The sequence below is a fragment of the Vanacampus margaritifer genome, chromosome 14 (assembly GCF_051991255.1).
Source record: "Vanacampus margaritifer isolate UIUO_Vmar chromosome 14, RoL_Vmar_1.0, whole genome shotgun sequence".
Classification (NCBI taxonomy): Eukaryota; Metazoa; Chordata; class Actinopteri; order Syngnathiformes; family Syngnathidae; genus Vanacampus; species Vanacampus margaritifer.
The window spans coordinates 17,579,927-17,607,462 of NC_135445.1; the positions used below are offsets into that span (position 1 = coordinate 17,579,927).

Below are 27,536 nucleotides of genomic sequence, written 5' to 3' on the forward strand. Positions count from 1 at the left end.
TGGTTCAGGGGGAATTCTTTTCTCATTCCTAACTTTCACAGTATTTTCCAAAATTCTAAAATTTTCAACGCACCCCCACCACCCCCCCCCAAAAAAAAATAAAATAAAATCCCCATTTATTATGAATTCAAATGACAGTATAAAAAGAAATAAAAATCACTCCCATTCACAATTCAAACTTTTAAACTCATTCAATTCACATTGAAGTTAATTTTCAGCACTCCCCCAATTCTCACATAGCAAAAATCCCATGTTTCCACTAAATATTGCATATTTTTCACCAACAAAATTTCGTAGGGCAAACGTATGGGTTAAGACTTAGGTTCATATCCTTCCTATTAGAAATTCCGCATTGTTCCTATTCCTAATTCAAACGTTCACCTCATTCAATTCAATTTGCCATTCAATCTGATATATTTCACTATGCAGAATCTTGGACTGGACTGCTTTTTTTTTATATATATATATAGCACTTTATCTACACCATATGGTGCCCAAAGTGCTTTACAAAGCCTCACATTCACCCATTCATACACCAGTAGTGGTCAGCTGCTGCCTTGCAGGGCGCTGCCAAGTCCACTGGGAGTACATTTGGGCTCAGTGTCTTGCTCAAGGACACTTCGAAATGGTCACCAGGGGTGAGGATCGAATCCACATTCTATCGGTTGGGAGACGGCCACTCTAACATTGAGCCATGCCGCCCCGCATCTCTCCTTGAACATACCCATCTTCAAGCTAAAGCCAATCATGGACAGCTCTAGTTAACCAATGGAAGAGGTCTAGAGGTCTGGAAGACCACTGCACATCAAAGCTGTATGAATGAGTGAGAGGTTTGTTCTTCTGCAAAGCAATGAACAGCTACTGTAACTGCTTCAAATCAAACTGTGGACTCACTGAGGAGCCCGCCAACGCTCCATTGTAATAGCCCGTATAATGATAATCCTGTGCCAAGAGGAAGGTGGATCCTATCCTTGCTGTATTACAGTGGGCAGTGGTGTAAACTCTGAATTGATGACCAGCCAATCACATTACAGTACTAAAACATAGAGAAATGAGAACCATTCCCACTCACATTCACATCTATGGCCAGTTTAGAATATTCAATGACCTAACATGCATAATGACCATCAATGGGAGAAATCTAGAGTACAGGCCATAAACACAGATAGATAATGAATACAATGCAAAAATATTTTTATTCCACTGATCAATTTTAATAGTTAGGGTTTCCAACAGTATTTACCTCCCATATAGTGGTTATTTTCTCACACCTTAAATGAATCGTATTGATTAAAAACGCCAATGTCCACATGTATTTTTAATATTATTAATAGTGGGAATAGAAGCCGAATATACAGCTTTAGGACGTTACATTCAATATTTTTAAGCAATACAGTAAAAATAATTGGTGGGAAAAAAATAATTATAATACTCATGGTTTGACACAGTTTTAGCCTGCAGCCTTCTTTTTTGAGTGTTTTTGGCTTTATTTTAAAAATACAGTACTGTACTTCAATTATCTAATTGCACACAAAGCTACACACACAATTCTTGCATGAAGATAATAAGATATTAAATTAATGTACATTCATTCAAGTAATAAATATACAAAACCACCAGTCCTATGTAAATAAAGGAGTCTTTGTTATTTTGGATGGAAGAGGAATGTATTAAAATCATCACTTGTTGAACAAGATAAAACCAATGGTAGTGTGAAGTCAGAGGGAAGAGCGACACCTCTCAAAACAAAACAGCATCAGTTGGTTGCACACTATTAAAAGCTGGAGCAGATAGTTAGGGAGAACTACATGCTTGATTCGTTGTGACCACGTTTGTCATTTTCCAAATCACTATCCTGTGAGATGAGCTTGTATGGTTTCTTCCTCTCTTTCTCCTCCAGCACAGAGTTTCCCATCTCCACATCCCTGCTGCGAAGCTCGTTCCGCGAGAGGAACTCTATGATGCCGGCTCCGATTGAATCCCCCAAAACATTGGTGGTGGTACGCAGACGATCGCTGTCACACAAGAGAAAGAGGATTTTGAAGAACATTGATTTATATTTGAAAATCAAACAATATGAATCTTTCATTTTAGTGGTGGTAATGTGGTTAATCATGGTTTACCCGTTACACAGTTTTAAGTCTGATTTACAAACAAACTGCCCTCTGGTAAATAATGTTCTATATTATTCTGTTGTACTATGCACTATAAAAAGTTCATATTTGGACTATACTAGTTGAGGAGAGAGGGATTTTTCCACATTGCCCCAGTTAGCTGAGAAGGGTCTTCTAATTGGAATTATTAATTTGGGAAACCTAATTATGTTTCTATGTTAAAACCCACTCCAGAAAATATTCAACACAAAGGGAAAGATGTAGAGCAGGACTTCAGGGAGAAGGGAAAAGTGTGTCACTAGGTGGTAGTAGAGATGGGGATATTTTTGACCTTTAAAATGACAAAGATGATTCATGTCCACATGTGAAAGCAGTCTCTGCTCTTCACTGTGTCACATGATTATATTTTTTAAGACACAGCATACTCACAGGAACCAATCAACTGCAATGATTAGAGTGATGTCATCAGTAGGAAGTCCAACAGAGGTCAATACAATCACCATAGTGACCAGGCCTGCTTGTGGGATTCCGGCAGCTCCGATACTAGCTGCAGTTGCTGTAATACTTGATTAAAAGACAGACAATCAACTTGTAGATACTGTAGTTTTTGGACTATAAGTCGCTCCGGATAATAAGTCGAAGGTGAAAAAGAAAAAACATAGCCTACAAGTCGCACTGGACTTTAAGTTAAATTTTGGGTGGAAATATAGTTTACAAAAACAGTAGAGCCCAAAATCCCCGTTCCCTAATTCTTTAGTCAGCAGCACACGAGTTCCAGTCGGATTCGAAACTTCCGCTTCTAACTATGGAAGAGTTTTTCTTTTTAGTTTAAAATGGTTTACCTTAACTAGAATTGTGTGTTGTGTTAACTGGTCAGTTATTGTGCCTTTGTAAATCCTAGTGGCGGCGGACTACGCATGCTAAATTAGCTAGCTTGCTGTAGGCTATAGTGACAGTCACACATCAGTTGCCATGACTGCTTTCTTTGACTTCTTTTTCTTCTTCTTCTTCCATTTCTTCTTCTATTTTCTTTTTGTGGTTGGCAAATACTTTGCATTACTGACACCTTCACCTTAAGGTAAACCATTTTAAACTAAATAGAAAAACCTTTCTGTAGTTAGAAGCAGAAGTTTTGAATCCAAGCAGATATTGTTTACTGCTGTCAACACGATTAGGGAACAGGGATTTTGGGTGCGAGTCAGAGCTCTATTTATAATATGTACAAGTGTATAAGTCGCAGGAAGAGCCAAACTATGAAAAAAAAGTGCAACTTATAGTCCGAAAATACGGTATATTTTATACTTTACTGTAGTCCTCCTTTGTTCATTCTTACCTAATGGTAATGATCTGACCAAAGTTCATCTCCATGTTGTTGACTTGGGCAATAAAAATGGCCGCCAGCGCTTCATAGAGAGCCGTGCCATCCATGTTGATGGTGGCACCCACAGGCAACACAAAACGAGTAATTCGCTTGTCTATTTTGTTGTTCTCCTCCAGACATTTGAATGTGACAGGGAGGGTGGCTGAGCTGGGAGACAACAGCCTAGAAATGACACACAATTCCTCCAAAGCAGACCTCAGCTTGGAATATTAAAGATTGTTACAATGAGTTTGCTAGATTCAGGCCTCACCTGGACGAGGTGCCCAACGCAGTGACCAGAGCTTGCAGAAGCCCAGCAATGAAAATGAAAGGGTTCTGCCGAGTGATGACAAAATACAGGGTGGGAAGAATGAGAATGGCATGGATCATTAGACCAATGATAACTGTGATGGTATACATGCCCAACTGGCCACCCATTTGTGTAAGATCATCCATCTCCACTATTTTTCCTGCGATGAGGAACAGGATACCAATAGGAGCATACCTGACAGCAGAAGGAGGTAACGTTAAGAGAAATGTGGTTGAAAGGCGAATTTAACAGGAAGTGAAAAGTCCCACCACATGATGATAGCAACAAGCTGCATGATCGCTTCATTGAGGCTGTCAAAGAAATCCCTCAGGAGTTGGCCGTGCTCCTTCATGTTGCCAATTATCAGCCCGAAACACATAGAGAAGACCACCAACCCCAGTGCATTAACTCCATTCACCTGACCAGGCACTGGTATCACTTCCTCTCGGGTGATCTCCATGACCTCCTGGGTGCCATTGGTTGTATTAAAGAGGGTGTCGTTAACTGTCATGGTCACATGAATGACTCGTTTTCCATATTTGGTTTTGAACTGGAAAAGGAAATGATGAAGGAGTTTGGTTAGATGGGCAAGCTCACCACAGTTGCACACATTATGATCAAATCCATCCACTATCCCAACTTGCGTTGACATACAGTGGCGTGAAGAAGTATTTGCCGCCTTACTGATTTACGGATTCTGTATCAGTCTGTCGTGGTGACGAAGGAGCTTAGCTGAGAGGCAAAGCTCTCGATTTACCGGTCAATCTATGTTCTAACCCCAATCGTGGCCCTGGCATGTGGGTTAGATGTCTACACTAGAGGACACCTCCCTGGCGAGGTGTTCCGCGCACGTCCCACAGGGAGAAGGACCCAGGTACGACCCAGGTCATGCTGGGAATGTCTTGGGATTGCCCTAGAATGGATGAAGTGTCTGGGTAGAGGGAAGTCTGGGCTTCCCTGCTAAAGCTGCTGCTCTCACGACCCAAGTGGAAGAAAATGGATGGATGAATGGATCATTAATTTGGTGGCTCACCTGTTGTGTGCAGGCTTGGACCAAGTTTGGAGGGAACATATTTCTGAAATGAAAAGGCAGTTAGAAATGCTTGAACTAAGTAAGCAAGAATATTTCACGCATTCTCTAATCGTCTCCTGTTGCCACTCGCTACCTGATCAGATCCAAAAAGGCATCTGCAGGACTGACTTGCTCGATCATCTGTTGCTTTCCAAACTCATCTTTAGATCCTTTTCCTGGGTGGATGATCAGGACAATGAGGATACCAACGAAGACTGCAATAAAGGTAGTGGTCATGTAGTAAATCACAGCTCTCATGCCCATTTTCCCTGAGGCTTTGCTGTCCAGTGCTGCCATTCCTAAAGCACACAAATGTGGAAAACAATACAGTATTTGAGAATCTGGACACGAAAGCTCCACACAACCCAGACAAACCCTGGAAGAATATATACTGTACACACTTATGCCACAAACTGTCTTGGGGCAGGGCCCCAGTGTTTGGATGAACAGTCAAAAGTTCTTCACATTTGTGCATGATAACCGTTTCACATCACTTGACCTCATTGATAAAATGACCCAATTAGGGTATGGGTCCCTTGGTACACAAAGAAAATACTGGCAAGTTTTTTTTCTTTTAAATAATACTGTGCACTCATCTTATGATCTTATTATGGCCATGATTTTACAGGACAGTAAATGTTATTTCAATTGTTCAATTGTCTTGTATTTGCAGTTATTTAACCATTTTACAAGATGGTGAAATACTGTAGTTTTGTTAATTGTTGGTTCCTGTCATGGATTTTCATGGAATCTTTGTGTCCATAAGATGTCAAACAACCAATGCCAATGCCAAATACAAGCTGCACATTTCTTTAGCTGCCCAGGTATGTATATACTGTATAACACCATGAGGTACAGTATATCACCCAAAAAAATCATAGCAGCAGGACCCTATAAAAGTAGTTCACAGTGAATTCAACAGTAGAAAACAAAGAAACATAAATGTTTTTAAATCTTCTTTCTGTTGTAAAGTATTTAATTTTCCTATATTTCAGTGGGACCACCATTAGTTTCTGACTAAAGGAATAAACACAGGTGAGTAAATAAAAAATGAGCATGAGGCAGTAAGATGTTCCTTCCTAGTGTGACAAGGAAGAAACAGTTCTCTGTCAACAAACAGACCTGAGCATTTCTGCCTGCAGCCTTATACAAGAATTTCTGGAAATATTTAGAACACACCCAGCCCTTGCTAACCCCCCTCTTTCTGCCCTGCAGCCCAGATTTGAATCCACAACCTCTAAACATTCCCGACATGCAAACAAGTTGTCTACAAAGCCTACAGTGCTAGAAAGGGGGGAAAAAAGCTTAACCGCTTATTCTCAGAAAACTCCAATCAATTGTCATCGGAACTCATGTGCACATCTCTACTAGTGCGTTCTCCAACCCCTTAAAATATTAGAATGATCACACCAATATTTTAAATTTTTACGGCCGTTAAGTCTTTCCCCTCCATAGAAAAAGTTTAGTCACTTGATGTCAGAAAACGGTGATCAAGCATCACCAACATTTATGTGAAGTGGACATTTCTACTTATGGCAACTTCTACTGGTGCAAATAGGAGAATGATTGCCCCCCAAAAAAAGGGGATTTTATGGACATTAATGTATTAATTTCCATAGGCGCTCACTACAGCTTATTGTCGCTTAAAGTTGCATTGTGGAGTTTAAAATGTTAACATTAAAGCTTTTTCTACATAATGCATGTTCCACCTATGCACAGATGAGTACATAGAGCCCTGACTTTTTAACTGTGACTGCAGCCATCAACTTGTGTCTGTGGGGCAAACACCCCACGGTTTCTTAGGAGGGGTGGAGGGGTGGAGGGGTGGAGGGGTGGAGGGGTGAAGGGTGATGTCATACTCATCCCATCACATGTGCAGTGTTGTGTTCGCTACCGTAGTACACAATTGGGATGGAAACTGAAAAAAAGTGACAAACTCCTCAATGCACATTAATGAGGAAAACGCCTAATGACCATAAAATGAAAAATAATGAGTCATTACAGTACAGATGTGCACATTAATGTTGGTGACAATTTATTGCTGTTTTCTCACATCAAGCAATTCCTTTCTCTATAGTGAGACTCTTAGGAGACAAAAATGCTTAATGCTCAATAAATCCAAAATATCAGGGCAATCAGTCTGATATTTTCAAAGGTTGAAGTGGCTATAAGTAGAAGTGTCCACGTAATTTTTTTGTGAAGACTGACTGCAATTTTTTTTTTTTAAAGCGGTGTTAAGATTGTTTTACTGTTACATTAAGCATTTTAAACTGTCCCAAAATATATACAACGCTACTTTATACAGGGGTGTCAAACTCATTTTAATTCAGGGGCTACTTTCATCTAAATTAGACCTATAGTGGGCCAAACCAGTAAATCCGTGGCCTAATAAGCTATAAATAACCACAGGTCAAAACATTTCCTGTTTTTTTTATGTGCAAATAATTACAAGTGCTTTATGTAACTATTCCCATTTAATATTATAATACCACAGAGTAAACTGACATTTTTTTTAAACAAAAATTTGTGCAAAGTGTTTGCATCAAATTCTGAGTGACAGCCAAATTTCAGAATGTCATGTAGGTGGTTGTAAGTGCACCCTCTAGTGGATTTTTTTTTTAGCAACTACTAATAATTTTAATGAACATCTACAGTTTGTGTTCTGTCCTCACGAGCCATATGTTTCACACCCCTAATTTAACACATTAGCCCCTTTCACAAATCGTGGAATTCCACAGACCCGTTCAAAACACACCAAATTATGGTCTGTTTGTATGTTATCCACTGACAGATTTGTGACCAAGACTGTGAATTTTTACCTGTTATGAGACTGGAGACCAATAAGGGTAGAACAAGCATCTGCAGCATTCTCATCAGTAGTTCTCCAGGGAAAGAGAAGTACTTCACCTCTCGATAGGACATCTTATAGGGACGCAATGCAAATCCCAGAATAATTCCTATAAATACAATGAAAGTGCGGGACATGACTGATTAAATTCGTATTTACTTTTCTATTTGGTGTGATGAGGCATACATACCTACAATTACTGCACCAACCGTGAACAGAACAAAGGCATTCTTTTTTAGGAAAGTCTGGATGTCCTCTTTGGAGATCTCCTCCACTTTCCTCTTGGCTTTCATGGTGCGTATGTGGATGCCTTCTCTGAAACGCTGCATCCTGCTACAGTGAACCACAAATATATAGTTAGTGATGTTGACAAATGGAACTGGATAGTGCATGTATTGATTATTCACTACTGCTTTAGTTCCAACTTAGGTTAGTCTCATTCTAAATACGTACATGTTAGGTCAACAGAATATTCAAAATTTCGCACAGGTCTGAATGTGAGTATGTATGTTCGGGGTCAAGAATGATGAGTCGGAGTCTATCGAAGTTAACTGTGGCCGAGGAACGAGATACACCCTGAACTGATGGCCACCCAGCTACAAGAAGATAAGCCACACTCACATTCACACCTATAGACAATCTAGAGTCAGCAATTGACATAATATGCATGTTTTTCGAATGCAGGAAGAAACTAGAATACACTCCCTTTGCCTATGATTCATATCGCAGGCATCGCTGAAACCTTATACCTGCAAAATGGTCACTTTTCAGGAGACCCCAAAAAACGGCATGTTTGGTCACCCATTAACATTAAATCATCAAAGAGATCCATTTTCAACACTTTAGACACTACAACACTATTGTTCAATAATTTGTATATATATATATATATATATATATATATATATATATATACATACATACATATACACACATATATATATATATACATACATATACACATATATATATACATATATACACATATATATATATATATATATACATACATATACACATATATATATACATATATACACATATATATATATATATACATATACACATATATATACATAAATACACATATATATATATGTATATATATACATATACACATATATACACATATACATACATACATATATATATATATATATATATACACACACCTATTAATGCAATTTCTACCATGTAAGCCAGCACAAATGATGGTTGTCACATACCTCTGAAAATTCTGTTCTTCTCAGCTGAGGGTTACCTTAGAGGCGTGATGAGAGAAGCCGCTTGGGTTCTTTTAGGATTCAGGAGAACAGAGTGATGAACTGCTGAACATAGAATATGAGGAGGGACGGTGCTCTCCTACTCATATTATAATTGGGAGGGGGGAGAGCAAAAGAGACAGGGCGGGACACCGAAGAAGACAAATTATAAATGGCTGCTTATTCCGGTGACACATTTTCAGGCAAAATGTAGTTGTGTCATTTCATCCTCCACTCGACTCTTTTTCTCCATCCTTTGTGTTTACGCTGCTTGCTTTGATGTAACCATTTCTACAACAGAAAATAAAAACACAGTTCTAAAGAATACACATCGCGTCACTGGGGACATGTTATAGTTTGAGCCGTTTTCACAGAGGACATGCAACTTCACAATTAGCTGCAAAAAAGCAGAGCTTCTGCCGTCATGACCTCAGTCTGTGGAAAAAAATAGTCCCTGATGAAGTAAAGAACAATTGGAGTAGAATACCCCTAAAATCAGGCGGTTGCTTTTTCTTTTCAACATTCAAACGTGACTTTGCACAATAAGATATGCAGTATGATAACAACCCCTCAACAATGTGAGTGGTATGAGCTCAATTGGATTTAGATCAGGGCTTATAGAAGACCACTTCAGAATAGTACGATGTTTTGCTGTAAGTCATTCTTGGGTGTTTTTAGTTGTGTTTTGGGCATTGACGTGCGATGGGGTTCATGACTGGTGAGTTTTAAGTCCCAGTCTAGGGCAGGGATAGCCAAGTTCGGTCCTAGAGAGCCGCAGTCCTACATGTTTTCGGTGTCTCCTGCCTCCAACCCAGGTGTTTCAAATCATCAGCTCATAATTACGTTCTGCAGGAGCCTCTCAGCTGTGTTTGAGGAGGGAGACATCAAAAACATGCAGTATTGCGGCTCTCTAGGACCAAACTTGCCTACCCCTAGACTCTAGGGCAGTGGTGGGCAAACTTGGTCCTGAAGGGTCGGCGTCCTGCAGGTTTTGGAGGTTTCCCTGCTGCAACGCAGCTGATTCCAATCAACAGGATTGTTACCAAGCTTATGCAGAGTTTGCTGATGAGCTGATCATATATCAGCTGTGTTGGAGAAGAGAAACATCCAAAACCTGCAGGACTCCGGCCCGAGTGTGCCCACCCCTGCTCTAGGGGAACCTTGGACACACCATCCATAAGTGCTCCCCCAGTCTTCCCTCTCCTAGTAAGGCCAGCAACACCAACAAAATCAATTAAAAAAGTAGCGGTTTATTTTCTTCAGAGAGAAAATAAGGCCAAAATTAACAAACACTCTAATTGGACCTACCGGTACATCTAATTTCCAGTACACACAACCACAGACCACGTGCAACCACACCAGCCCAGGACTTCCACGTCCAGCACGTTCACCTCCACGATCATTTCAGACCAGCCACCCAGACAGCTGCTGCAACAATCAGTTTGCATAACCAAAGAATTTCTGCACAAACCATCGGAAACCATTATCAGCCTACAACCAATACATTTCCTCGATGTGGGGGCCAATAAATTATACTTCTTAAAGTAAAAATAGAACAATCCTGTTTCTTAGTGTTGTTTCATTGTTTTGCCAGATTTTCATTGTTTTGATTTCATAAACACAATTCATAAATCCACATGTATAATCCCTAAAAATCCAATCCATAGCCTACAAACCTCCACAAACACTAAATAAAAAAAGTGTTTTGCAGGTGATATGACATGGTGTTGATGCTGTTATTTTTAATCATGTTGAATATACAATATGCAATGCTTCCTTTTAAGGATTGAAGAAACTAGAGCTGTAGGTATCACTTGTGGCAGGAGTGACTTTCATACGTTACGTACAGGGGTCATGATAATTTAATGTATCTAGTATTTTAGAAACTCTTTAGTTTAATTGAATTTTTAATAAGTAAGAAAACATAATTTACACGTTGAACAAATGTATATGTTACCAAAGACATTTCATTACTAAATTACAAGGTTTTAGTAAATTATTTTTTACTCATCAATATAAGATGATAGTAATGATCAACAGCAATTTATTTAGTCTTCTAATAATCGTACTATCATGAACGCACCACAAGCTCAATAACTTTACTAACAGAACACACCCACCAATCCGACCTCACCTTCTACGTAGCCAATAAGAGTGCGTTACGCAATTACGTAAAATAAATACGTGCGAGTTTTTGTGAGGACTGTACGGGAAGCCCCATGGTTGAATCAAGCACTGCAAGCAGGCATTAGGTCTGCTCTTGTTTCGGGACTGGACGTTTTACGTCGTGTATTAAGATCCTGTCGAGAGTGTATGTAGGACGCAGATTTAATCCAATATGCGATAAAATTTAATCCAATATGCGATAAGATTTAATCCAGTCGGTACATCAATCATGGAGCTTCTTGTTTACGTTTTTGAAGCAACGTGCTAGCTTTCAACTATTCACGTAAGGCTAGCTTGTGCCCATAATAACATACAAGTGGGCACGAGAACTACTTCGATTGCTAAATTGGACTGTAGTCCACCGTTACATGTTACCGAAGCGATTGGATAATTATTAAAAATAGGCTAAGAACATTTAATCTATGACCGTGACCTTTCAGACTTTTTGTATCTACTCCCACTTCTTGAATAGACACTCGATCGCCACTACAGAAGGATTAATGGCTTGACATGACGCGTTCTGTACTAGTAACACCGAACGGGAGCGTCATTCAGCACATCTTGCGGGACTTTTAGTTTTGTATTTTTGCACTTCTAAAGTATGCCTTGCCGTTCTGTGACGAAGTTGATGTGTCTTGGGAATCACGTGGCGAGTCTAACCTTCTTACGCGGAAGCCCACTTCTCCCAATTCACACGTCCTCATGCAACTTTTCAACCAAACCAAAATATGGATTCAAACCCGAAAAAGTAGCAGTAGTTACCAAGACGACCCGATATGAGTTCGAGCAGCAACGTTATCGCTATGCAGGACTCTCCGAGGAGGATCTAAAGCAGCTGGTGAGTCTGTTCTTACTTGATGCTAATTGCTAATTAAAAAAACGTCCTACATGACTTCTTTGAATGTGATTCGCAGCTCGCTATGAAGGGCTCCAGCTACAGTGGCCTGCTGGAAAGACACAACATCCACACGAGTAACGTGGAGCATGTCGTGAAAAGTCTTCAGTAAGATACCACCCAAAGAGAGAATTTTAATCGCAGCTGCATTCGTCTATATATAATTGCATTTTGGCTTTGTTGCTATTACAGTTTATGTGTGTGTGAGTGAAAGCTGTTTTGAAATATGTGTTTGAAGGAAAGAAGGAATTGAAGTGAAAGTGGTGAAAAGGGGTGAATATGATACCGAAGTAGTGCAGTGGGCAGATGCCATCATATCTGCTGGAGGTAAGAATGGTTGTTGTTTATAGATGAATAATGGTTCTAGCGATGGGCAAGTACCGATACCAGGTATCTGTATCGGGCCAATGCCAGGCCCGGTATTGGTACTGATGATGGTGACTAATACTGATACTAATACCAGTATCGGCCAAGGTCTTGTGGATGTTTTGAAAAGAAAATTGCCATTGATTTAATGCAATCTTAAGGAAAATGTACTGTGTAGGTCTTTCTTTAAAATTGTTTGCCATTATTTAAAATTATATCTATCCAAATAAGGGGGGGGATAACAATGAGATATATTTGTTATATTTCTGGGCAAGTAAACAGAAAGGCTCAAAACAGTCACACATACAAAGGTTTCAGTTAACTTGTACAATTAACAATACATGGTCTGTAACTGCAGTTTGTTTTGTTAGGTGATGGGACAATGCTGCTTGTTGCCAGTAAGGTTTTGAGCAAAGACAAACCAGTTGTTGGCGTAAACACAGACCCTGAGAGGTACAACACAAACATGTTTTGAGTTTCACTTGAGAACTAATTGTGAATGTTAAACACAATTACAACATGGTGTTTCTTCTTTTAAGTTTATGCTACAAGGTATTGTTGCCTCATACCCCTCTTTCAAAAAATGACAAATTGTATTTGGTTCTCCAATAAAGGTCTGAGGGTCATCTGTGCTTGCCTGTAAAGTACACTCGCAAATTCCCAGAGGCATTGGGGAAACTCTGCCGCGGTGAGTTCAGGTGCGTATTTACTCAAATATATTCCGAGGCTTTCGGTGAACTGTTAATTCAATAATTCATCGTGTGATACCACCTTTACACAGCAGCGTAGAAAAAGAAGGATAGGCTTAGATCGGAATCAGGTCTCTTTTTTTTAATGCAGATAAAAGTGTGATTCATATTCGGTATCTGCCAATGCGATACGCTCATTCAATTTGTGCTTGGCGTCCTCAAGATACAGTGGTATCCATTCACCCATCCACATGCGATAGGTTAAAATCTGTTTAAATTAGGTGTCAGCCGATGAAAACTTTTAATCGCATTACTTCAATAATTAACTCACAAGTAATCGCAAATTAATCACGTGTTTTATATCTCAATTTATATCTAAATTTACAATAAAATGTAAAAATTTTTCCTTCTAATTTTTCAGAATCTTGTTAACATAAAAGTGGGAAGAATTGTTAACCTAATAGAAATCTGGTTGCATTTTTTAGTCAATGATACAGTAATTTCATAACAATTCATAAAAAAAAAATATGTACTGTGCTGTAAAACAAAAAAACGAGTTTGACATTGATTTGTGTTGGTCATTTTTCTGTCACTACATGGCATAATTGCGTTTGTAAGACAATGGTGACAGCTCCGTGCATTTTTCTTTTCTAGAGCTGACTAATTTTTAACATAAAGTAACTTGTGAACTTCTGCACATTTTTAAAATTGTAAAATACAACTTGACCCCAATCCCCACAAACATACGCATTGTTATTCAATTTATTACTGCTAAATTGTGTTACAGTGACTCCTTTGAATGACATTGAATGCTTTTATTTTGTTAAATTCAATACGGATGCGCGTTGTAAAATGACTAGAGTTGTCAAATGATTACATTTTTTAATCAGATTAATCACATTTTAGAATTTTGATTAATCACGATTAATCACTTAATAAAAAAGGCATTTCCCCCCGCCAAATTTGAAGAGCACCGGTTATGTGTTAATTTTTTTGACATTTAATGTTATGAAGTCGTCTTCAACATTTTTTGATCCACTGCACACGCTCGTCCTCCTCTTTTTTTAATCAGTTAATTGCTTGCACAATTTAAAATGGGAAAAAATGACCCCAATATTTTGACATGAACAAATATTTTAAATGTCATACGCAAACATTTATTAAATGCTCTACTTAAATGCATGTAATTATGTTTATTGCTCAAACAACCTGTGCTACCTTAAACATAGCCATCCACTGTCACGCCAAAGGATAATCTATGGTCAAAATTAAGAGTGCGCTTAATCTGTATTAATTCATGATTAATGCAATATTTTTTGTGATTAATTAATCAGTTAATGTTTTAACTTTGACAGCACTAAAAATTACGCAACTTTACTATGAACGAACCAGAAACTTTTGACGTGTTCTTTTTATATTAAGACCTTTCTAATTTTTAACATAAAGTAAATGCTACTTCATTTATATAGCGCTTTTCCACCTTGCATAACTTGCGACCTTCTGCACGTTTTTAAAATTGTAAAATACAACTTGACGCCAGTCTCTACAAATATATGCATTATTATTTAATTTATTACTGCTCTATTGTGTTATAGTGACTCCTTTTCACAACGTCTGAACACTTCTATTTTGTAAGTTCTCAGATGCGCATTGTAAAGTGACGTCGCTTTACTGAAAGCAAACCAGAAAGAACACATTGATGTGTTACACTTTAACACTTACAAGCTATTTTGTGGAGTTGCTGAATAAAATACGCCTCACATCTAAAGATCAAGTAGCTTAGAGTCACTCCAGGTGACAAGACGGCATCCATTCGGCTCTTGGCTCTCACAGCTTTAGTAACCTAGCTCGGTGCTAACGGCTAACCAAGCAGAGAACCGGCGGTAGTGCTACACTGTCCAAATGGCTTCTCCACACTAACATTCTGCCCCTTAAACATTGTGTGTTTTAGCTCCAGTGCAGCACAGTGCATTTCTATTGGGTAATTTCAACATGGATGTTTCTGCTGCACCGTGACTGTAATTCCCTTCCAAAAAAGGGAGCGGTCGTTAATTGAGCGTAAAAAAAAAAATAGTGGAGTTAAAGGAACTTTAAATAACGTAATATTAACGTGATAATTTTGCCACTTTAGTTTAAACAAAGTAAAACTCACTTATTAAAACACACTTTTCAACTATCCCAAAGCAACTATTCTCACTTTTTCACAGACAAGAAATTGGGATTTTAACACTTTGAGAAAACAAAATGAAAACTGACTCAGCCAGTTGTCCAAATAGAATGTGTGCTTGCCTCAAGCTGGTTATTTGTCACTCCTAGTCGAAGTTTACTGTAAAACAGACCCATTGAACAAAAATAATTCAACATTTTACTTTTAAACACTAATTAAATGATATACAATTCCTATTGAAAAACGTCTTTGAAATGGTGACTTTTTTGTCATACAACCTGAAGTCAAACTCCATTTGAAGAGGAAGTTAACTCCCAAAATTTCTTGACAATAATATGTTCTATGCAGCTCCACTAATCTTAAGATTGTATTCTGATTGATATTGTGTTTGTGGAATATGAGTTAAGCAGCAAAGTCTACCTGTTTTTATCCATCTCGGGGCGGCCCACTTTCTGTCATCGAAAAACGACATCACTGTTTCTTAGGGCAAAAGAACAGTTTAGATCATAGGTGTCAAACTCCAGTCCTGCAGGTTTTGGAGGTTTCCCTCTTCCAACACAAGCAGATTCCAATCAGCAAGATTGTTATCAGGCTTATGCAGAGCTTGCTGATCATATATCAGCTGTGTTGGAGAAGGGAAACATCCAAAATCTGCAGGACTGCAGCCCTCCAGGACCAGAGTTTGACATCTATGGTTTAGATGATGTTGTTATAAATCCCACTGGGAATCTAGGCAAAGACCTGCACTGCTGCAACATAACTGGCAAGGAAGCCTGCCGCTTTAAAATGGAATTCATAATACGGTTTTCCTCAGTGTATCCGTTTGTCTTATACTGCCCCCAGCTGGCCAAGTCTGGCACATCAGAAGTAGCTGCATGTAGTTGATGCAGTGTGACAAAAACGGTTTAATTCTATTTAATTATGCCACTATTATGTTTTTATAAAGTATAGTATTATAGAGTTCTACTTTCCGCGTTAAATACACGTTACAATGTTTTCTTTTTTTATGGGGCAGATCTATGGCGTTTTTATTCATTTCACTGGGAAAAGATTATTTGAGATGGGCGTTCAAATTGAACTTTTTGGGAGGCTAAATGAATATCAGTTCACTCATTATTCTTCATATCATTTTACAATTTCTAACCAGTGCTACACATATAACCACGGCTGGGCTTTGTAATTGTCACTTGTATCATGTGTGCCCGGCTGCAGTCATGCTGCCATCATTTCACGGACAATCCTGAACAGGATAAGCAGTAGGAATGGGCAATTAATCGAAACGTAATTATGATTTTTGACTTGGTTTTTGGCTCACGATCATGAAAACAATGTGCGAAATGGGGTTGTGCGTGTTTGCAAGTTCCTATGTTGTGAAAGCACTCCGAATGCACTGTGTTGACGGAGAGTGAGCAAATAAATCCGTGTTCACCTTCCCTGCATCCCATTCAGGTGGCAGTGGCGTCAGAGGATTCGACTGCACCTTGAGGGCACTGGAATAAATCCCACTCCGCTAGACTTGCATGAACAGCAGCTGAGCCTGGAGCAGCACAGCCAAGCCCACCGAATCACCACCATGGACCACCAGCAGAGTGAGGCTTTGTCTGCGTTCTGTGACCCTAACTACATGTTAACACTTCTTTTTTGGGTGGGGGTTTGTTTGGCTTGCTTCACAGAAACTGGAACACTGAACGAAAGCTTTTCCAATTCCAGTCTTCTCCCTGTCAGGAGCCTGAATGAAATCTTCATCGGAGAATCTCTGTCGTCCAGGTACACTCGCCCACCTGCTGCATTGTTTATCTCATGAGCTCTTAATCTCAATCACTACAACTTTTTGTTCTTTCAGGGCGTCATACTATGAAATCTCAGTGGATGACGGGCCATGGGAAAAGCAGAAGAGTTCGGGTCTCAGTATTTGCACAGGAACGGGATCCAAAGCATGGTAGTCCCATTTCCGCATTTGTGTTGTTTCATTGACAATTGTGAATTTTTCCCTTCTTCAACAAAACAATGTTGCTTGCATCATGTGGGCAAATAAAATAATATACTCTACCTACTGTAAATAAACAGCAGGCTCAAGTTCGGGTGCTGCTTTGCTAAATCCAGCACAAGCCGTCTTGAATGTGTATGTACTGTGGAATTTCAAAACTATCAAGACATTCTGGAGCCTGTGAAATAAATGACAGGATCCAATTTGATTAATAGTGCAGCCTGTGCAATTGTAGTTGTAATTGATTTACTTTTTTCCCTGTTTCCTGTCTACAGGTCATATAACATCAACAAACTTGCTGAGCAAGCGGTGAATGAGATCCTAAAAATAGGTGCATCATCATTTTAAAGTCCTTGATGGATAAATATGCGTACATTAAACCTCTGCCTAATTGGTAACTTCTCTTCTTCTTTTTTTTTAGGAAAATGTCAAACCGGCCTTGCTATTCCATTAAACCTTGAATTTATTGAGAAAAGTGAGTTTATAAAACACTATTATTCATAGTTTCTTTTCTCAAGTCACGTTTATTTATATAGCCCATAATCACACGAGTCCCAAAAGGCTTCACATGCCCACAGTTGACAAATATCAACGACATCCCATAATCGAACCACAAGAGGGTGAGGAAAAACTAAATAAAAATTTAAAAAACAGGCAAAGAAATGAGAAACCTTGAGAAGAAACCGCAAATGTGGTAATCATCCCCTTCCAGGATGATCAGGCTGCAATGGATGCCAAATGGGCAAAAATTTCCATAGTTTGTGATACTAAACATTATTAACTAGAAATTGTGTGAAAGTCCATTGAAGAAATTGAAGCACAGCAAGAAGAAGTCTGGTTCTCAACACTTATCTTTGTGTGTTTAGTTACTGACGAGTACAACGAGTCACTGGTGTTCAGCCCCGAGGACAGACACTTGTTCTTCAGCATCCGAGAGCCCATCGTAAACCGGGTGTTCTCCAGCAGCCGGCAGAGAGGCTTCGCCAGCAAGTCCGTCGCTGACATTCCCACGTGGGGTCCAAATGTTCCCTCTCTGAACTCTGCTCTCTTTTAGGGTGTGCGTTCGCTCTCGGTGCTGGGACGCCTGCATGGTGGTGGACGGCGGAAGCTCGTTTGAGTTCAACGACGGCGCCATTGCAACAATCAGCATGAGTGACGACGATCAGCTCCGTACGGTTGTTCTGCATAACTGAGGAAAGGCATATGAGACTGGATTTTCCTAAAATGAGTAAACCACTACAGAAACGTGTGGTTAAAGGGATATACTTTTTGTAATGCCTAGAACAAAATGTTTTGTGTACCGTAATTTTTTTTTCTCCCTACTTGCATTTTAGTCTTTATCCCACAGTCAGTTAGGTCAGGCCATGCAACACTTGACTGAATGGACCCCAAAAGAATAGACACAAACTAGACACTGAGCTGAGTGGGAATTATGTTTGTGCGTGTTATTTCATTTCAGTATTCAGCCAAGTGGGTGTTCCTATTTATTTAATCTATCCCCCTGTTTTCTTTTTAGAAGAGGAAAAGCACACAGATTTGTTTGAAAATATATTTTTGTAGTCGCGCTAGCTTTAAGTGCACTAAAGAGAATTTAACACCAAGAGCAGCTTTATGCTCCTCGACTTAGGTCAAATGTTTGGTAGCAAAAGCAATATGTTATGATTCCGAGATGACTTTATAAGCAGAATTGCATTTGAAAAGGTTTAATTGTGGACAGTGGCAAAGCTCCAGACAATTTTTTTTTTTTTTAATTGGGAGCACCTTCAACCTGATATTTTAGGGGCAATCTGTAATTTCAAAGGAAATATCCCACTCATTTTCACTATATGGCAGAGGAATGGACTTAACAGTGGAGCAGAAGTTTGGCAGCAACTCAAAAAAATTAAATAATTTAAAAGTGTGTGTGTGTATACACATTTTTGAAATTTTAGGGGCAAAATGTGTTTTCAACTCCCCAGTAAGGAAAATGGGCTGTCAAGCTATAAGTCACTAAATGGCATTGCCTAATTTGCATAAATGCCAATTTGCATGTAATAGGCATGAATGCTGTATGTAGGAGGGAGGAATAACTTGTTGCTAGATTTGTTTCTAGTCGCTTTTGATGAAAGAAAAACGCTTTGGAAAGATGCCAGATTTAGCAAGAAAGTCGCCAAATTAGTAACACTGGCAAAATGCCACAGTTTGGGGGCAGTCTGGACCCCTGCAGTTTTTTTATTCATTACGGTGTCATTTTTTACGATCCAGAATCACGTGTGCTGATACATTTAAGGTGCGTATTTAAACTGGGAAGGCTTTTAAGTATAAAGCCATTAAACTGTGATATGCAATGTGCCATGGGGACTTTTATTTGAATGTTTTTAATTCTCATAAATGGTTTCCAAACATTGCCTGTTTCATTTAATTTGCATCATTCTGACATCTACAATAAAGGTATGATTGGTGCTTAATTTAAACTCAAACTAATTTTTACTTGGGGAATATAAAGAAAAATAGTCAAGAGTCAGCACATTGAACTAAAAAGCAAATTAGTTCAAGTAACGGTTTTGGCACAGTTTTATTTTTTATGAACAGATGTAAGACAATTTCACATATAAAGTCAATTTAAATTGAAACTACAAACAGGAAATGTACCGAGAAAAGTATGATGAGGTACCAACTTGATGCCCTTGTGGAAAGCAGCTTGCAGAGACCTGGATCAGTTGTGAACACATTTGCTGCAAGTTTCATTTTATGAAAGGTTTATTTGACCAAGACATATGCCTATACTGACGTTCCTTGTAGAAAAATATAATATTAACACCAATAACACCGAATAGAATACAGGTTAAAGACAAACTGTCACCAATATTGAAAGACATGCAATGGTCCCATTTGGCCTCACACTATGCCAACATGTTTACATTAACCTGTGCAGATTCATTAAAACTTTCCTAACATACCGGTAAGTAGATTTAAAAACTTTGCTCAACAACCTACAAACGTTTGTTTCTTATTTAGAACATCTTGACTTAGACCATTAATACCAACAAACTATCGTTCATGCACTGTGTGCGTTTTGGGGCCAACTGTAAACATCGCTATATCTTGAACCTGAGTCGACTTTTCCTGTTCCACATGCTGTGGCCGCCACAAGTGCCCATGATGCTGGCTGGCGTGGGTCTGGCGATGGCTGAGAACGGCAAGGAGTTGATGCAAATGCCGGGGTTTTCCGTCCTCAATGAGGACAAGTGGCTGTCATTAACAAGGCCGAAGACCTCCAGGTAATGCAGCATGGGGAATGTGTTCCTGAGGTCACTGCAGGCACAACTCAAGTTAATTGGAATGACTGCTCAAAATGAGAGCGGCGTGGAGGGCGGGTGGAACCTACGTGAGTGCGGCAATGTGAATGTGGTAGCAGCGGCTCAAGGACAGATGCTGCAGATGTTTGAGCTCGGAGAGCACGGCGAAGCAGTCGACCATCAGCTGAGTGCTGTCACTGGAGTGGAGGAATTCACATGACATTACACACAGGAAGAACTTGCTAAAAATATCCACTGAGTGAACTGTACAACTAGAGTTTAAAGGAGAAGTCAACCCAAAAATTGTCTTTACAATAACAATAGCCAAACATGATATTAGACTATGGTTGACACATTGTTTCGAGTTGCACTTCTTGGTGGTGTCTTGACATTGCGCTAGCTCAACTGGCAACTCCATCAGGCGCCTGAGGGCTCTGTGACAATTTAATTTAAACATTTGAGTTTGGCTGCACTCATTTTCTTTAATATTGCCTTTTCTGGACCAACCTTGGTCTTTCCGTGATCTCGTTTTATGTTTGACTGCACCTCCTAAGACTGTATGAAGCTAAACAAGTCATGACAGAACGTAATGCTTGGCTGTGGGCCAAACACATTTTGACCTGCAGCAAACGTGCCTTCTCGCAATTTTGCTTCATTTATGTATTTATCTTATTTCATAAGCATTCCATGCAGTTCAGTAGTTCATCATATGGGCATACTGTCACATACGTTGTGTTACGTGGAGTTATGTTGAATATTTATGAATGAAGAAAGCTATCTAGTTTTATACTCCAGTAAATTGCGTTTTACCATTCACGGTATGTGTTTCCATAGTGGTCGCCATTGTAGAGTGACGTCACATCAAAGTCGGTTGGTGAAGTCGGGGTACTTATTTTTTTCCCAGACTTTGCAAGTAGGATTTCCGAGTTTAAGTGGACATCCTCGTACACACTTCCCGGTTTGCAGTCTGTAAAGTCTGACTAAAGAACATCCTCCAATGCAGCATACGACCAATCACAGCTCAGGTGAGCCGTGATTGGTCATAACTGCCTGAGCAACTGTGATGTCATTTTCTAGCAAAAGCAAGTGGCAAAATGGCCGCCCTGAGATGCATAAAGAAGGTGGATTTTGCTGCTCAATTCATATTCCACGAACGCAATATTAATCAGAACGTGTTTAGACTAGCTGGGGCACATAAACATATTGTAAAGAAAATGGGACTGCCATGAATGTCATGTCTCTAATGAAAGACAGCGGCTGCTGGAATCCAAAAGTAGATACAAATAGAAGACTCATTATTTGATGTTGTTGGTGTGAAGACTTGGTGAACATAAACATACCTCAAATCTAAAATCTTAATATCAGGACATCTTGCAACCAAGACCTTCACATCTAGAAAAGAGAGAAACAGTCATCTTAAATAACAGATGAAAATTTGAATAAGACAGATCTCCCGCACTCACCATTTAGTGTGAGGCAATCTCGGTATCCGCTGATGTTGAGGTGCGCAACAGTGGGGCTGACGTGACTTACCACGCTCTTCACATGATCGCTGTTGAAGTGGCACCACGATATGTTCAACTGCTCTATTCTGTAGGAAAGAGACAACCGAAGGAAATGAAGATGACGGTGTTCTGTTGCATGGGATGGGGGTTTGCAATGAAGAATGGACCTGGAGCAGGATTGCAGCATGTGAGCCAGACGGTCAGCAGAGAAATCGGAGCAGCCACTCAGGTTGAGCTGCCGTAGACGCACATTCTGGGCCAGACTACTGCAGGAGAAATTCAAGCGTCAACAGCCTCACTTTAAGGTCATGTGCAAATTGTTCATTCCAACCATTTTATGGATACACTGCCTCTTACGGCGATAAACAGCAGCAAGCTGCCGTTTCCAAAAACTACACAAGACACTACAGCGAGGAAAGAACTAACCTGATAACGTTGTCAGAGAGTTGCAGACCCTCCAGACTAAGACACTCTAACAGATTACAGTTACAGATGATGCTCTCAAGGGTGGGTGTGGTGATGGTGGAACTGGAAAGGTCCATTTCAGCAACCTGCAATGTGCTAACAGCAGGAGAAAAAAAAACTAGAGTTTAAACAACTCCGGATAAAATTACAGTACGGCTTGAAGAAAACAGACGTGTACAGTATCTCACAAAAGTGAGTACACCCCTCAAACTATTGTAAAAATTGTATTGTACCTGTTCATGGAACAACACTTTGCTACACACATCACACAATTAAGTATAACATAAGCCCAATTAGCCATTTTCTCTCCCCAGTGTCATGTGACTCAGTTGTGTTCAAGGGTCTTAGCTCAATCTCAAACCTTATAAAGGAATTCAATATTGCGCCTAATGGCAAAAAACAACAACAAAAAGACACATAAAGACGGCCCAGGTGATGAGAAGATTACCAATACCCTGAATGGTAGCTTTAGCACAGTGGCCGAAAAGACACAAGACAAATTCCACTCAGAGTCAGAAAGATACTGAACCCCCCAGTTGCTCCTATTGAGTAATCTCAAAGAGATGGAGAAGCAAGCACAAGGTCTCGAAATGTGGAATGGAGGAGTAGAAGAGGACGCCAGTGGCAACCTGAGAATTTGGTCATTTCCTCTTAGGAGTGTACAGTTTTCATTTTGCTGTCAATAGCTTAGATAATAAAGTTATTGAGAGCAGAGTTAATGTACTGCTATGCAAGTTGTAAAGTGACTATTTTACAATATAACAAAATTTCATTTCAATCAGAACTGTCCCATGAAAATATATAATATAATATATATATAATGAAATATTTACAAGTAGTGAGGGGTGCACGTCACTTTTGTGAAATATTATATATGATCATGTGCAACACCATTTTAAGTAAATTCTACTAAACTCCTTATTTGAACCAGACCAATTTTTTTTTTTTTTTAAGGCAGATGCTTATTTTGATATTTGGCAGAATAAAATTCCATTAACACATTAACAGACAGACCAATTAATTAAAAAATATAAAATGAATAAAATAACTTATTTTTTGGTCCTATAGCCCTTACAACATGCTTCACAGTGGATACATTATTCGTGCGCTCACACATTCACACTGTGGTGGCGGTAAGGTACTTAAGTAGCCACAGCTGCCCTGGGGCAGGCTGACGGGAGCGTGGCTGCCAGTGTGCGCCTACGGGCCCTCCAACCACCACCACTTCCAAACACCAGTGTGAGTAGCACTAGAGGCAATGTGTGTGACGTGTCTTGCCCAAAGACACGAAGACACATGACTTGGTGAGAGCGGGGATCGAACAGCCAACCTTCCGGTTACTGGACGACCGTCTCTACACCCTGAGCCACGGCCACCACATATTTAACAGTTTTTTTCACCTTTAGTATTTGTTTAAAGTTACAGCAGTGAAAATTTGGCAAAAATCTGTTGATTCTTCTTTTTTTTTTAAGGCTGGGGTTAAATTTGAAACTTTTTTTTTTTTTTTTAACAGCCTATTTGATTTAATCAGTCAGGCCCTACTACTAATACTGTTGCTATGCAGGTATGAGATCTTTGACCAATCTGTGCCTTTGTGTGCAATAGTTCAGCATTTACGTTTTCTTTTATTATTACTATTATAATAAGTAACCCTGATATTTTACTCTTCTGTTGTATAGTTGAGACATTCTTGCACATCCAAGGTAATAATAATTTTTAAAAAACGTTAATGACTGATTAACTTTCCAGCCAATCTGGTAACTCACTAAATGCCGATGGACAAGCCATATTGACTCACCAAATGCCCGTAAAGTGCAGGTTGTTTATGAAAGAGCGAGGACATCGTAACCTGCGCACCCCCGTCTTCAACACCTGTTGCAGTGCTGGACCCATATTGGTCACCCCCTCTAGGTCCACACTCTGCCACAGCGACTCATCAAAGCTGGAAGACATAGAAGAGTGAGACCATCAACTGTAGGGATTGTCAAAGTGTGGGCTTCCTTTAGTGGAGCGGTTCTCAAACTTTTCACACCAAGTACCACCCGGGAAAAAAATTGTATTGTCTTTTGCTCTTCAAGTACCACTATAATGACCAACATTTAAATAGAGTAGCTTAGTAGGCCTAACTGTCCACAAAAAATGAAAATAAGTAGGTTTTTTTTGTCTGATGCAGATTTTGGCAGAAAAAAAAAGATTTCCTGATTAAATTAACTTTAAAAAACAACAACTAGCATTTAGGAACATTTAACCAGAGACTTATTGCAACACAAGTTTGTCATCTTGTTCTTAAGGCACCGTTTAATTCAACTGTGGTGTCTCAGTTAGCATAATAGCATGACTTAGAAGAAAAATAAAGGCACAAAGAAGAAATCTGATGTTATGTTGAATACTGTAGGGCTGTGTGAGACTCATTGTTGAGCTTCGGTGATCGGTAGCGGAACAAAGCTAGATGCTAATGCCAGCGCTAGTGACTCACTTAGCGATCAGCAAGCTAATATCTTGCTACAAAAGCATGAATGCTGCAACTGCCGTGATAAATCGCAGCCTAGCCCAGAGACGTTGGTGCCGGCAATATTCCCATCAAAGGCAACGCATGAATGAAAATATGAATGAAATTATGCAAGAAAATAAGTAATACAGCAAGTTAATCATTTCGCAACCGGTTTTCATGAAGCTTTTTTGATAACGCTAAAAAGCTTGCTCTCAACAGAAGAAAATGTATCCTTGATTTTTGATGACGTCCATGAACATGAAACACTTTGCTTGTACGAGCTTTAACGCCGCCATGGGCGTGTCATATCTTCATACCGTTTGTATGGTAAAACAACTCGCTTTCCTGAATGCATTGTTCAATACTTTAAATTAATAAAGACGTTAATCCTGAAAATGTGTCAAAATTAAAAAATGCGTAATACATTTATGTTATTGCCACTGATATTGACTGATTGATTAATGGACTAGTCCCTCTAAATCAGTGGTGTCCAAACTCGGTCCTCGAGGGCCGGTAGTCCTGCAGGTTTTTGAGGTTTCCCTGCTCCAACGCACCTGTTCCAATCAACAAGGTCGTTATCATGCTTATGCAGAGCTTGCTGATGAGCTTCAGCTGTGTTGGAGGAGAGAAATATCCAAAACCTGCGGGACTACCGGCCCCCGAGGACCGAGTTTGGACACCACTGCTCTAAATTATGGGCCTGTCTCTTGGGGTAAAATGGAGAAAAATAATAATTTAAAAGCACTGCATTGGCCCCAAAAGTCTGCCAGTATGCCAGATGGCCAGTCCAGCCCTGGTCAGGCCCCAATTGTAGGCCACTGTAACATGTGCAATTTCCTATAATAAAAGTACTGAATTAATGTTAAAACTGTGCATAATGTTACAGTGGCTTACAAACTAGCAGAGTGACAACTTGTATTTTGTTGACACACGTACGCCTACTACACTACACTAGCTTAATGTGAGAATAGTGGTACTTTGTGTAATACTTGTGGACCGCCGGTCTACTGTACTGTATATACAAATAGGTACTACAAGTTAAAACAAATAGCTCAGTGAGGGTTTATAAATTAAAAAACAAACAAACTTGGCATTGCTAATTAATAATCAGTCACTCAGAATTGAATGATCAGAAGTATGATTTTTCATCACTACAACGATCTTTTCGTCCTGTTGCTGTCGAGTGTAAAGAATCTAGTAGTCAACTCAAGACTTACACCAATCGATGCCAGCGTCTGCAAATGACTGATGTCCTGAGGAGGTCATGCATTGGGAGGAAAAAAAGGATCCTGAGGATCAACTCGTCCGGAAGACAGTCCCATGAAATGCCTGCCGGACATAATCAACACATGAAAGATTAATAAAAGTTGGTTCAAAGATATGATTAAATCAAGCTCTGTCTTGCCTGATACTGAGTCTTTCCTCTTCCTTGATCGTCTGGAAATGGCAAAAGGCTTTCCGTCATTCTCTTTGCCCTTGCATGCATCGTGTGGCGGTATGTGTCCAGGTGACCACTGTTGAATGAGCTCCGTCGGGGTGCATTCAGTGTCCAGGCACTCAGTCAGGGAGTCTGGCCACTTGCGCTTGTTGTTCCTCTCGCCCTGGCACAACATGGAGCCTTGGACGTCGAGGCAGAGCAAATCCTGCAGAGGCACGCTGGGAGGAAAACAAATTAATAGGAATTTTGGTTTGGATTCTTAATGCGGATAAAGTCTGACAATATTTCGTTCGTTTTTGTTTAAAATCTGTGGAAGACGCAAGTTAGTTTGGGAGACAATATTTTCCTGCAAGATAGCTTTACCCGCCATGTTGAGACAAACTTTTGGCCGCGCAAAATACAGGAAAAAGTCATTTTAAATACTAAAACAAACGTGCATACAACTTTTAGGAAAAGTTACACTAACAACGACTCTATATGCAACCTTTCCCCCACTAATATAAGGTTTATTAAACTAAGGAGAACAGGTAGGTTGGGCGGGCGGCTCGCGGACGACAAAGCGCGGTTGGTTGCACGCAATGGGTTTAGTTCATTTTGTAATCTGGCAATTATAGAGGGACGTGTTGCTCGATGCACGTTTAACATTACGCATTTGCGAACTAGAAATTTGTTAAGCATTGAAGAATTAGCCATTCAAGAACCGGAACACCCCCAAGATTGCAGTTTCGTTTCACGGTGTATGGAATACCCAAAACGAATCGCCTGATCTGTAATTTCAAGTCGAGCACAAATAAAAAATAACCATACCTGTCTCCTGGCATCACCTCCGTTTCAGGGGAATAAAGTGCCAAAAGTAGAAAACAGCATGCACAGGAGAAGAATACTACTATTACTACTTCTCCCCTCCAACTAGGACACTTTGAAACTCAGCGCCAGCTGCAGGGCGCCTTGCACCTTTACGTCACTTACCCCCGCGCCTATTCTACATCCGTTTTCAACAGTAGATTGATCAGCGCAAACATATAAACTAAACAAAATAAAACCAATAACATAACAAAAAGAGAAAAATAAAAGAATACAATATCATCCACATAAATGATAAAGTTTACAATAAAAGTCCGTT

The 27,536-nt window shown here is 39.6% G+C and overlaps 3 protein-coding genes across 4 annotated transcripts; 1 reads left to right on the forward strand and 2 right to left on the reverse strand.

Annotated features, from left to right (window-relative positions):
• Positions 1–1,198: 1,198 nt before the first annotated feature.
• Positions 1,199–12,138, reverse strand: LOC144063983 (excitatory amino acid transporter 1-like). 2 transcript variants are annotated; one of them, XM_077586087.1, is made up of 11 exons: positions 11,895–12,138; positions 8,931–9,066; positions 7,895–8,037; positions 7,676–7,813; positions 4,951–5,155; positions 4,818–4,860; positions 4,054–4,334; positions 3,746–3,979; positions 3,448–3,657; positions 2,544–2,678; positions 1,199–2,015 (listed from the first exon to the last, which is right to left on the reverse strand). In XM_077586087.1, the coding sequence occupies exons 3-11, from the start codon at positions 8,031–8,033 to the stop codon at positions 1,805–1,807; spliced, it is 1,596 nt and encodes a 531-aa protein (XP_077442213.1). In that variant the 5' UTR covers positions 8,034–8,037; positions 8,931–9,066; positions 11,895–12,138; the 3' UTR covers positions 1,199–1,804. The 2 variants fall into 2 exon arrangements, with proteins under 2 accessions (XP_077442213.1, XP_077442214.1); XM_077586088.1 differs by having other exon boundaries at positions 1,200–2,015; positions 3,448–3,642; positions 11,895–12,134.
• On the forward strand, positions 11,149–19,622 carry nadk2 (NAD kinase 2, mitochondrial). The gene is made up of 12 exons (XM_077586090.1): positions 11,149–11,970; positions 12,047–12,135; positions 12,266–12,354; positions 12,765–12,846; positions 13,008–13,091; positions 16,699–16,838; positions 16,923–17,016; positions 17,093–17,188; positions 17,512–17,567; positions 17,658–17,711; positions 18,103–18,226; positions 18,291–19,622. The coding sequence occupies exons 1-12, from the start codon at positions 11,734–11,736 to the stop codon at positions 18,427–18,429; spliced, it is 1,284 nt and encodes a 427-aa protein (XP_077442216.1). The 5' UTR covers positions 11,149–11,733; the 3' UTR covers positions 18,430–19,622.
• A 149-nt stretch (positions 19,623–19,771) lies between these two features.
• skp2 (S-phase kinase-associated protein 2, E3 ubiquitin protein ligase) lies at positions 19,772–27,385 on the reverse strand. The gene is made up of 10 exons (XM_077586091.1): positions 27,221–27,385; positions 26,381–26,631; positions 26,193–26,304; positions 24,283–24,426; positions 22,446–22,580; positions 22,187–22,285; positions 21,978–22,105; positions 21,855–21,906; positions 20,604–20,711; positions 19,772–20,530 (listed from the first exon to the last, which is right to left on the reverse strand). Exons 1-10 carry the CDS (start codon positions 27,232–27,234, stop codon positions 20,314–20,316), a joined length of 1,260 nt encoding a protein of 419 aa, XP_077442217.1. The 5' UTR covers positions 27,235–27,385; the 3' UTR covers positions 19,772–20,313.
• Between the last annotated feature and the right edge of the window lie 151 nt (positions 27,386–27,536).